The sequence below is a fragment of the Eretmochelys imbricata genome, chromosome 21 (assembly GCF_965152235.1).
Source record: "Eretmochelys imbricata isolate rEreImb1 chromosome 21, rEreImb1.hap1, whole genome shotgun sequence".
Classification (NCBI taxonomy): domain Eukaryota; kingdom Metazoa; phylum Chordata; order Testudines; family Cheloniidae; genus Eretmochelys; species Eretmochelys imbricata.
The window spans coordinates 15,796,263-15,808,671 of record NC_135592.1 but is presented as its reverse complement, the minus strand read 5'-3'; the positions used below and the strand labels follow the sequence as shown (position 1 = coordinate 15,808,671).

The 12,409-nt window shown below is 44.2% G+C and overlaps 1 protein-coding gene across 8 annotated transcripts in view; it reads left to right on the top strand.

Moving 5' to 3' along the window:
- Nucleotides 1–12,409, top strand: part of PPP1R12B (protein phosphatase 1 regulatory subunit 12B) — a 174,369-nt gene that overhangs the window by 35,862 nt on the left and 126,098 nt on the right. For 7 of the 8 annotated variants that reach the window (XM_077839524.1, XM_077839522.1, XM_077839521.1 and 4 more), the window contains exons 2-4: nt 314–444; nt 3,111–3,229; nt 7,131–7,290. In XM_077839524.1, coding sequence (XP_077695650.1) covers nt 314–444; nt 3,111–3,229; nt 7,131–7,290 — 410 coding nt within the window. Of the gene's footprint in view, nt 1–313; nt 449–3,110; nt 3,230–7,130; nt 7,291–12,409 lie in introns of those variants that run through there. The other variant, XM_077839528.1, reaches the window with a different exon arrangement.

The window sequence follows — 12,409 nt, the reverse complement described above, 5'->3', positions numbered from 1 at the left end:
GAAACTTTTCTGGAACATCAGGATCTAAATAAATCTACAAGTTGCCTTGCTTAAAGGAATCTAATGCCATACCTAAGATGAGTATAGACAGATCATTTTACAGCATGATCCTTTCCTCTGAGGCAGGGTGTGTATGGGGGAGGGAGGGAACAGGACAAACCAGTATAGAGGTATCAGAGGCAAAGCTGTCAGGTAGACAGACATCAGTGAGCAGGCATAATGTGGGTGTGAAGCCTAGGTATCACTTACAGCTAGTAAACCGAAAATGGAAGTTGTTTACTATATTTAACACCACCTGCTTCCTCCCCCATAGGCCTGTATAGACGAGAACCTGGACATGGTGAAGTTCCTGGTAGAAAATGGAGCCAGTGTAAACCAGCAGGATAATGAGGGCTGGACCCCCCTTCACGCTGTTGCATCCTGTGGCTATCTGAATATAGCAGAGTGAGTGAGTTTCAAGCTGTCATGGGTATTTACAATAACAAATTCCACACCCTCCTCCTCAGATCTGGCATATGGAAGGCTGATGCCATGTGACTCAGAACAGCAGATCTGGAAAAGCTAAGTTAAAAGGAGAGAAGATAGGTTGCTCTTAGTCTTTGCTATTGATTATAGGGGTTTGGGTGGAAGATGACACCAGTCTGCCTTTTGATAATTGCATCTAAAGTCCTTAACGCAATGTCAGCTGTCTAAGCTAAAACCTGCTGAGCAAAACAGAAACACAATGACTGACCATGTGCACACTAGGGAAACGAAGTGAGTTAGGTAATATCTTTTATTGGACCAACTTCTGTTGGCGAGAGAGACCAGCTTTCCAACTTACACAGAGCTCTTCTTCAGGTCACACTAATAAAGCACAAATCAGCTTCAGCTCAACTACTTTGCTGAGCATCTGTGCCCCTCCCCCTTCAAAAGGGACTGCATGCAGAATTTTAAACTTTACAGAGGGGCTTTGGGACTGCAAAGATTTTTTTCTGGTGTACGTTTGAAAAACATAAGATATAATTACCTTGATGCTGTTACTCCAGTTTATACCCCTACTGTCAGACACAGTGCACAAGTGTAAAGTGGTTAAATTATTGGATTAAGCAGCACCAGTATAAAGCCTTGCTTTTTATACCCGTGCAGCACCTCTGGCTAGCGGTTTGCAGGATAACTATATTGGTGTCCGCTTGAAAATGTTCCTAATGTAGACAGGTCCTTGGAGTACCACTGCTCAAAAGGCATGAAGGGGAGATGTTTGGGCTGCAGTGTCCCCAGTATGCTAACGCTGTTTTCTTCAAATCCAGGTTGCATGTTCCCATTATTTGTATGCTGTCTGACAAAGATGGAGGACTAAGTAAAAGTAACTACGTGTTACTTAACCCAGTTAAAATGGGTGTTGCTATGTTGGGTTTTCTTTAACATTTAGGTACAACACAAGTGATTGGGCTCAACACGGATAACTAGGCAAAATTCTCTGTCATGTTACACACAAGTTCAGACTGGATGGTCTAATGGTCCCTTCTGGCCTTAATTTGTTAATCTTTGATTACAAATACTGTAAATTAACAAATGTAAATGCAAAAATAGAGAGTGCTAAATCTTACTGACTTTTTTTTTTTGTCCAGTAGATTTTAAAAAAATATTTTATTTTAAAAACAAAAGGCTTGTCTACATGGAGACACTCAGGAAAGTTAATACAAATTATCTAAAGGTGTGGATTTAAATTGCATCTGTGTGGACACTCATTCAGAATTAAAGTAGGCTTAATTTGGTGTAGGTAAGATCATAGAGTGACTTGGTCCTCAAGATTACTCTGACTTCAGTACTTGGAATCACTAAGTGTGCTGAGAGAACTGATACTCTGCAATTGACCATGGTATTCATTCCAGCCCATGGGACCAATAATGCTAGTTGCATTGGGGGAGATGTTATGATATTAGATTTGTTATTCTAAGCCAGCCAGTTACTGTGAGGATCTGTTTAGGAAAGCAGAATAGTTGGAATCAAAATATTGCAAAACTAAGCAATAGGGTTCTCATTTGGTTGAGCTGTGCTTCTGAAAAGCAGACTGGCTCATACCCAAGGCAAATAGAAATTAGCAATTTTTTCTTCAGTCTCTGCTCCATGCACTATCCTAACCCAAGAAATGTCCACTACAGTTCAGATACTCCTGTCTTCTCATCGGTGGCCTTTCTCCTGAGTGGCCCATGCAGACTCTGCACCATTGCACTGATGGTGAGCGGCGGGGAATGCTAATTTCCACTGGCAAAGGGTTAAGGAAGGTGTTTTTTGTGGGTTTAACTTGGATGAGGAAGAACATTTAGACAAAGATGTATAACATTTTTGATAGAGGACATTTAGGGGAAAGCTCAAGTATAAAATGATAAACTTGGTGTCAAATATCAATGCAATTTTTGCATATCCTAAAACCCCGTCAAAGATATCATGGAGCTAATAAGATCAGTGAATGTGCAGAGTTTGGGGAATAGCTACTGTGTTTTTTCATGTCTAAATCCAGAGCATAGAGAAGCTTCCAGGTACTGTTTAAAACTTGCCTTTACGTTGTGTTCACTTTAGGCTTCCTCCTCTGGAGACGCTTTCAATGCTAGATAAGCTTCACAAATTTCAAATAAGCTTTTCTGAAAGGGGATGAAAATAAGGAAACAATATTTTTCCTGCCACTCCCTCCCTAACTTGTAAGACCTTTAACCTGGAACTTTGTTAGTCTGTCACATTCTTCAATGACATGCAGGCTGAAGGAGGAATTGCCTGCTCTTGTATGAACTTTTGATTCACTTATAAAAAGGGAAGTGGAAGACCATAATGAAGATCAGTCTTGTTTGTTTTTTTGTTACTTCAAAACTCCTTTAAAAGTGTAAGCAGGACCATGTTCATACATGAAAGAGGCATTTTAACTGGCTGTATAGAAATAGGAGTATATCAACTGTTTGCATGGGCTGCTGTGGAAGAGTAGCAGGAGTTCTAAACTGAGAGGCTTACAGAGCAGTCTCATTTGGGACCTCACTTGATTCAGAAAACCAGATACTCTGTTCTGCTGTTCAGTCATATATGAATTTCAATTCTGGTAACAGTCTGATACATCAGTATGGGTCCGATTTGTGTAGATACTTGCTCAGGCATGGAGCCAACGTGGCTGCTGTGAACAGTGAAGGTGAAGTCCCATCTGACCTTGCAGAGGAAGCAGCCATGAAGGACCTGCTTCTGGAACAAGTAAAGAAACAAGGTAAGCCAGCTGTGTACTTGAACATGCTTCCTTTGGGCCTTTCAGGGGCTTTATAAGGAAACTGGATATACTAGATGTCTTGATGAAACTGAAATCTGGCCCAAGGAGTTGCAGAACAATTTAACTTTGATGGCAGGGCATTAGAATAATGGTACAAAACACATTGTGATATAGTTCACAAATTACTAATACTTAGTTTCCGTTCTGCATCCTCTGTAAAAGGGCTTGTGCAAAGAAGGCAAAATACCAAAATGGTTGAAAATGATGATGCGTCGTACAGGATCTCTTTACTCTCAGATGAAGTTAAATTCAGGTCTCTGACATCCAGAGTCGATTGAGTTAAATCAGTGACTTAAATCACTGATTTAAAATCTTCAGCCACAAAATTTTGATTTAAATAATTTGTTTTAATTTTGTGTTGCACTTGTACTTTTGTGTTTCTTTTCTAATCAAGGGTTGATTCTCATTGGTTGATAACCATGAAAACATGTTGATTTGCAACTAAAACAGCCTTTACATTAAATTTGGTACTTTTTACTAACCAGGATGATACACTATATTATTTATACACATTTATTTAAGCAATTGTAAAGCTTACATTTATTCAGATTCTTAATATTTTTTGGTTCGAAAATGGTGACTCATTTCTTGACTAGATTATTTTTCACTCGTGATTTGTCAAGCTGCGTTTGGATGGAGATTGGAATTCAATTAAATGCACCCACAGCATTTTAAAATTGTCTTTATTAAAGTACCTTAAAGTTCGGGATATATAGGGGAAAAAGTCAGTTTCCCAAAACATGTTTTGCATTTAATGCTGATTTATTAAACAGAAGTGCTGTCTGTTGTTAATGAATTGAGCTGATTGTGTCTGGTCAGCGTGTCCTGCAAGATTTTAGAAAGAGTAAATACCATCCTCTCGCATGATTTTTATTCATTGATTGAAAGGGGTATTTTCCCTGCTTTTTCAACTCCCAGTTGGTTTCTCAACTCTGAATGAAATCGTCATTGAACTGAACTAATTGAATAAACTGAAGTGATGAAAATTTTCTCTGTATGTGCAGACAAGGCTACTCTTGTCAAAAGCTGGTTTAGTGTTTCGGCAAACTCTGGCTGTAGGTGCTTAGCCAGTGACTTCAAGTTCAGTGGTTTGACTGTATTTAAAACTTTGGCAGCAATAGTCCTGTTTGAATATTTTTTCTTTAATTTAAATGATTTTAATAATTATAGTAAATTTAGGCCTTAAAACTGAAGATGAAATAATGACAACTTATGTTTATTTTTAAGAAGAAAAATGTATTTAAGTACAAATCCAATTTGAATAAAAGTTTTGTTTTTTTAAACCAACTAATTGATTTTTATCCAGCCAGTTGGTATCTGTGAAGTCCTAACTTCACTGAGGTCTGTTAAAATGTTGCCATCATGTTATTCCTAACAAGAAAAACTATTGCAACTTGGATTTGCATTTGATATTTTTCTCCGCTGGGAACGGCAAAGGTCTTGTCTGCACTGGGGTTTTATAGCAGCTGCACAGTTTTAAAAAGCGTCTTATGTCTCTGCAGTTTATATGCCAGGTTCAAAGCAAGGTAAACTGCACTGGTGCAAGTTGCTTTTTACATCAATGAAAAGCATTGGTGCTAGTTATGATTAGGGCCCTACCAATTTCAATGCTGTGAAAAATGTGTGATGGACTGTGAAATCAGCCCTCCCCCATGAAATCTGATCTCCCCTGCTGCTGGGAACCCAGGGGTCCTAGCTGCTATTCCAGCCATGCTGGGGAGGGACAGGAGTTGTCCTTCCTCTGCACGGCTGCTCTTGGTGGGGAGATCAGACCCACCTGCAGAGGCAGCACAGAAATGAGTGATATGCCCTCACTTCTCGCGGCAGCAGCCCAGGAGCTGGGCTCTGGGTTTCTGTTCCCCTCCATCCCCGCGGCTCCACCTGCAGCACCAGGCGCCAAGCTCGGGTCTTCCTCCCGCAGCGGCTCCTGCTGGGCTGGGGCTTTCGCTCCCGGTGCCTGCAGCTGGGGCAGCCCGGCCTCGGGGCTTCCACCACCCCACCAGCAGCTCCAGCCAGGGCAGCATGGTCTCTGGGCTTCCATCTCCTCACCACCACCACCACTCCAGCTAGGGCTCATGGCACCTGGGCTCGGGGCTTCTTCCCCTGCGGCTCCGGCCGGGGGTCAGGGTGACCTGATAGGGGCTTCTGCCCTGGGGCTTTTTCTGGGGCTGTGGCACCCATTTTTCCTGGGGGCCCACAAATTGGCCAGGGGCCCCTGCCTTAATCAGTCCCTGGCATGGGCTGTTAGCCAGGAGCCCCCGGCTGGGGTGCGCTCAGCAGTGTTGGGGAGATCCTACTCACCTCCATCTCCAGGAACCTCCTTTAACTGCAGGAAGCTGGGAGGGTGCTGCCTTCAGAGCCCAGCTCTGAACCCAGCACAGAAGTCAGGGTGTCAATCTTGGGACCCCCCCCCCCCCACAACAATTTTGCAATTCCCCCCAGGATTCCATTTTGGGTCAGGACCCTTATGGTTACAACACCATGAAATTTCAGATGTAAACATCTGAAATCGTGAAATTAACCAATTTTAAAACCCTCTGGCCATGAAATTGACCAGAATGGACTGTGAATTTGGTAGAGTCCTAATGTTGATGTATAACCCCCTTGGGCACACAAGGCCTAAGTGTTCCCTCTACAAGGCCCTGACTAGACTGGCTATCTTTACACTGGTGTGGCTAAGCATGCTCAGCACATCTCCACTGGAAGTTGCACCAGTGTAAGATGGCGAAGTTCTAAACAGCAATAAATATACTAACCTGGCTTATCTGCAGACCGGGGAAGGTACCATTATAGTCCTTCCTTTTTGGAAGGTTTTCTCTGCTGCTATAAGGGTTAGAGCCTTAACTTTTAAAAATGGAAGCTTAAAGCCTGTAGTAATTGAGCTGGGCCCTTATGCTCAGACACCATTTCCTACTTGATATTGGCATCTGGGAGACTGGAATTTTCAAGCCTTGCTTAGGGAAGAAACTTGAAAGCCTGCCTAGAAGGTTCGCCAGGAGTTTCTATGGAAAATGTAGCCTTTTCTGAGTTTTACTGCATTCCCTTGGAAACGAGAGCCATTTAACTCTGCTTCGTTGTTGCATAGCTTACTAATGATGTTGGTGCTGGAGCAGTCTGTGTACTGGAATGAATCCAGCCTTAACCCACATATGCAGCTTAGACGTTGTGTTGGCTGTTTTGTTCCTAAGTGATCTTTGGGGCAGGATCAGTGGCTCCATTATTATAGGAATGTGATGAATCTTGTTCCCGTCCATGTGGGCACACACCAACGTGCCTGCTCACATTTCTGTGGTCACTTAAATGCATCACCTATTTTTTTGCAATACAACACATTGATGTCAGTGAGTTTTGGGCATGCAGGAATGGACTGTTAATAAGCTCATGTATCAATAGTTTTTTGGGTTTTTTAACCTTGCAAGAGGCATCTGAGGTGTATCTCATCAGCTGTATGCAATAGATTAAATGTATATTCATGTTTAATACAGTTTGTTAGACTGTTCTTTAGGCTGTGATTGATGTTTTTCAAGCTAGGTCTGCATTTTTGAGGACCCAGTGCTTGCACCCATAACTGATTCATGCTTTACCTAGCAATTAATTGTGGGCTGGCTTGTGAATGAGTCTCTCCATTTTACGTATTATTAATAATCAGTGAATTCATTTCTGTTTAATGAGGGTGGTTCAGGAGTTCTCCTACATCCCAGGAAATACTGTTAGTGAGCTTGTGGAAGACATTGCAAAATGGCCAAAAATTTTGTTAAAATTATTCCATTTTAAATTGACGCCCAAGTACAGGTGAGTTTTGGTTCGATTTTGTTTTTCCGTCTGCGATCTGCTTCCACAGGGGTAGACCTGGACTTGGCAAGGAAAGAGGAAGAGCAACAGATGCTTCAGGATGCACGGCAGTGGCTAAACTGTGGGAAGCTTGAGGATATAAAGCAGCCTCGATCAGGTGCTACTGCTCTGCATGTAGCTGCAGCCAAGGGCTACACTGAAGTCATGAGGTAATGACTCCTTTACATCGGTCAATCCTTTGTGTTCGGTTCTCTTGTGGAATGGGGTGCTCCTGGTGCTGTAGTTGAGGGTGGGGTTTGTTTTGGGAGTGTGGGTGGTGAGAGAGTTAGGCACCTAACTCCCATTCAATCTCAGCTGTTCTGTTTATAAACATGTGCACCCCAAAAGTGCCCATCCAAAACTCTGGGTGCCTCTGGGTGTTTTAGTCTGAAATTGAAATAAGGCATGTGCCTCCCCTCACCCTCGTCACCTGACCTGAGGAAGAATTTCAGAGAGAAGCCAAGCAAACTCCAGCCTGTAGGAGCAGAAGCAGCCACAGCAGGGACTTGGGGACATTCCCATCTAGGGTGACCAGACAGCAAATGTGAAAAATTAGGACAGGAGGTGGGGGGTAATAGGAGCCTATATAAGAAAAAGACCCAAAAATCGGGATTGTCCCTTTAAAATCAGGACATCTGGTCACCCTATTCCCGTCAAAACTGTCAAATGTTTTTGGATGTCCTCTGCCCTGTGCTGATTGGCTGTTTACTCCAACCCTCCCACTCCCTCTACCTCAGTCTGTTCACCTGCCCCTCCTGCCCTTACCCTCCCTTCATTCCATATATCCCCTCCTAAGTAAATCCACACAAAAGAAGAAGAAGAAGAAGAAATATGGAATTATGTGACCTTTGCCACCATCACCTTATAGACTTTGCTGGTGTGTTCTACCCCATCCCCCACCCTGTCTCTGTCTTGTCTATTTAGACAACACTGTCTCAAGGCTTCCTTGTACTTTGCAGTCTGTCGGTATCCATCTACACGTAGATTGTATGCTCTCCAGGGCAGGGGCTGTCGTCTTGCTCTGTTTTTTACGTGCCCAGTACAGTGGGATCCTAGTCCATGACTGAGGCTTCTAGGCTCTATAGCAGGGGTGGCCAACCTGAGCCTGAGAAGGAGTCAGAATTTATCAATGTACATTGCCAAAGAGCCACAGCAATACATCAGCAGCCCCACATCAGCTCCCCCACCCTGCTCCCAGACCCTCCCGCCTACCAGCAGCCCTGTGGATCAGCACCTCCCAAACAGCTGTTTTGTGATGTGCAGGAGGCTCTGGAGGGGGTGGGGGGAGGAACGAGGGCATGGCAGGCTCAGGGGCACTGTTCCCTCTAAGCGGTGCGTGCGCGCACAGATCCTAAACCCTGCGCACACAGCAAAACATCACGTGCACAAAAATTTGCACAGAAGCACAACAGTTTGCACAGAAGAAATTTTTTGCACACATGGCCTGTCAAAAATTAGAGGGAACATTGCTCAGGGGAGGGGGTGGGAAGGGGTGGAGTGGGGGCAGGGCCTGTGGCAGAGCCAGGGGGTAAGCAGCGAGCACCCCCCGGCACATTGGAAAGTTGGCGTCTGTAGTTCCGGCCCCGGAGTCAGTGCCTAGACAACTTCTGATGAGCTGCATGTGGCTCCGGAGCCACAGGCTGGCCACCTCTGCACTATAGTAATACAAAGTAATATAATGCAGTGCTTCTCTAGGGCTAATTCTTGACTATGCAGAGTTGGGAGTTGCAGGTTAAATGTTATTGCAGGATTAAAGTGATTTCAGTCTCTGTACCACAGTGTGTTTCGCCTGGAAACTCTGGGTTGAAGTGTAACTAATTATTTGCAGGAAACTAATGACTGCCACCAAGGTATGTACCAGTTATGCGATATTAAGCGTTACTGGTTTTGCATGTAACTATTGGTGCCCTGGAACTTAAGTTGCTGTCACGCTTTTTCCTGTACACATGCTAAATAAGTTAAATTAGTCATGGTGAAATTGTTGTTTGACCTTATCAGCCGAGGGAAAAAGACACTATCCAGTCCTCTCTTAACACCCACATTCCACTTAGGGCTTGTCTACACCACGCAGCTTTTAGCGACAAGGGTGTGTCGACACAGCCTTGTCACTAAATGTCGGCGTGTGTAAACGCTCTTTGTCGACACTTTTGCTGACAAAATACTTCCAGCCCTGCAAGCGGTGTTCGCTTTGTCGGCAGGAGCGCTCCTGCTGATAAAGCTACGTTCACACTGCCACTTGCTGCGACAAAACTTTTGTCTTTCCAGGGGCTTTATAAAGTACCTGTGAAAGACAAAAGTTTTGTCGACGGCTTGGCAGTGTAGACAAGCCCTTAGTGCTGCTTGCAGTTTCTGTAATGGGAAGGTTCCACTTGCGCTGAAGCTGAGCGGCTCCTCTGATAGGCCTGTGAGTGCAAAAGCAGCAGCCCCTGAGCAGCCTTGTCACACATCACACTCTTACCCTTGTAATGTACTTGTGCTCTCCCCGGGCAAGCAGAACGTAGTGAGGTTTTCTCCAGCAAGGCGTTTTCCAACAGTCACCTGTGTGCTTTCTCTCATGCCACCTCTTGTGCTATGGAGGAGCACATTGTAAACTCCCACAAGACTGCTCCGTAGTCCAGGTTCACATCCCCTCTGAAAACTCTCCTCTGGTGTGATGCCTTCAAGATGCTCAGTTGTGGTTAAGCAGCTGGTGTGCTCAGACTGCTGTTTTTATCCAGCTCTTCATAACCATCTCGGTGTTTCCTTGTGCTTCACCATCCGTATCCACCTGTTGGCGCTTGTCTTATACTTGGATTGTAAGCTCTTTGAGGCAGGGACTGTCCTTGTTCTTTGTATAGCGCCTAACGACACAACGGGGCCCTGATCGGGGCCCTGGGGCTCAACCACCGTAAAAACCATGTACAGTGCGTTCCGCAACCTGCTAAATTGGTCATATCTGTTCTTAGCAGTGTTTTGCACACAATCCAGTAATGAGGTGGCTGCACTTTCCAATAGTCACTGTTGGGAGTGGTGCTTATACCTCTTGTGGAGAACTTCCCCTCACTTCTGGCTATTTCAGAAAATAAAACTGAGCTAATCTGGGCTCTTACCCTTTGATATTTTATGACCACCGTTAAACTCCAATCTAAACTCTAGTGACTTACACCAAGGGCAGGGCGCCAGGAGCTAGCAAACCTCTCGGGTGAGACACAGAATTGCTCCTTGACCTTGAGCAAGTCTCTTAACAGCCTTGTTCCCCACTTTCTCCAGCTGGAAAATTAGCTTAAAAAGTCAGCACCTGATTGAAAATCACACATTTCATCTGAAGTGAGCTTTCACAAGGAAACCGCTATGTGAGCCATTTAACAATACTCTGGTTAGTTAGCACTGTAATGCACCAGTTTAAAAGCAGCAGAAATGTCAAAATCCCCATGCTCCCTGGAATGACCGTGCTATAAAAGCAGCATGCTCTGCCTCTGATCAGTGGTGGCAGTTTGGAATGACACGCAGATGCTCACTGCCTGTCCAGTGCACCTCTGCTTTAGGGAGGGTTGCTGTGGTGATGTGGGACTCTTGAAGGTAATGGTGGAATCCCCAAAATATAAATCCTCAAAGAACAGTGGCAAGCGTCTCAACACGTAGAGCCCTACTGTGATCTCCCTAAATGTTTAGGCTGGTGTTGTTGAAAGGCAGTAGGTCTTGTGCTTCTCAGCCACTTTGGCAGTCTTGAAAATCCCGTAGGATCTCAACTATGGACACCCTTTTTTCAAAAACCTTCACATAGAGGTCTTGACTGGGGCCAGTGTTTCATGGCATCTGCAATGATCAGATATACAGGTGAGGGGGAAAGTCAGACAATGGTATAGGTGGCAGAGGTGTTCTCAAAGTGTCTGGCTTGCACAAGGATTTGCTTTTACTGCACGGATCCCAGTCTATTAAGATGCATGTCTTGTAATCCTGATTTGTGGGTTGTCTTGTTCATTAGGCACAGGCAGTGAAATCCTTGCTCCAATCCCTCTCCGGTAGTCCTGCCTCCATTGGCCTGTCAGTCTGTGGAATTCCAGTTGTGCTCTTTGGCAGAGCCAGCACTAGACTCATTTCTCGTCTGTAGTAAAGGGCAAGCAGCTTTTTCTTAGACGCCATTACTGAGACTTCTCTACCCGTAACTTATTGGGTCTTTGTTTGGCTCCTTCTCTGCCAAACATCTTCACACTGCAGAGATACCATTTGGCCTCCCCTTCCAAATGCAGGCTTCTTGTTAGAGGTGTTGGGGTAGTGGTGCACAGTGACTGGACCTCTCCCAAACCTCCCAGTTTCCCCAGTCTCCCTGCATTGCCAAAGTGTGCTTTTGTTTCAAAGCCAATTTTGTGTGTTGCCCTTCCAAGATTTTCCTCCTTAAACTGTTCACTTAGTAGCACTGTGCATGAGCCACTACTCTTTTGTGCACCAGGTGCAATTCAGGATGTCGGGACTTCTGATCCGTAAGGCCTTGCATGGCTTGTCATGGCAACCAGGAGTCTCCCTGTGCACTGTCCTACCAGCTACAATCAGCTGGAATGATCTGGGTCAGACAAGGTCTTCCCCTTCTGATTCTACCAAAGTCACTTTGCCCTTCAGGACAGGCTATAAGTCATGTTTTTCCATTCAGGTATATCTTGAGTAAGAGGGTCCGGTGGTCGGCTGGGGAAGTATAAATTGACTTTTGTCATTTGACTTTTGACTCTTTCATATTATGACAGTAATGTGTCACAGAGAGTTGACTAACTTATTTAAATTACTAAATTACTCAAGGTAGTTGAGTCCAAAGCTGTCTGTGAAGAGTTACAGAGGGATCTCAAAAAGCTGGGTGACTGGGCAACAAAATGGCAGATGAAATTAATGTTAAGTGCACAGTAATGCACAATATAATCCCAACTATACATAAAAAATGATGGGGTCTAAATGAGCTGTTACCACTCAGAGATCTTGGAGTCACTTTGGATAGTTCTCTGAAAACATTTGCGCAGTGTGCAGCCGCAGTCAAAAAACCTAATAGAATGTGAAGAACCATTAGGAAAGGGACAGATAATAAGAAAGAAAATATCATATTGCCTCTGTATAAATCCATGGTACACCCACACTTTGGATACTGCTTGCAGTTCTGGTTGCCCCATCTCAAAAAAGATGTATTAGAAAGGCAACAAAAATAATTAGAGGTATGGAACAAGAAAGCATATGAGGAGAGATTAAAAAGACTGGGGGTTTTTCTCTTAAAGAAACTCGAGGATGATAGAGGTCTATAAAATCGTGAATGGTGTGGAGAAAGTGAAT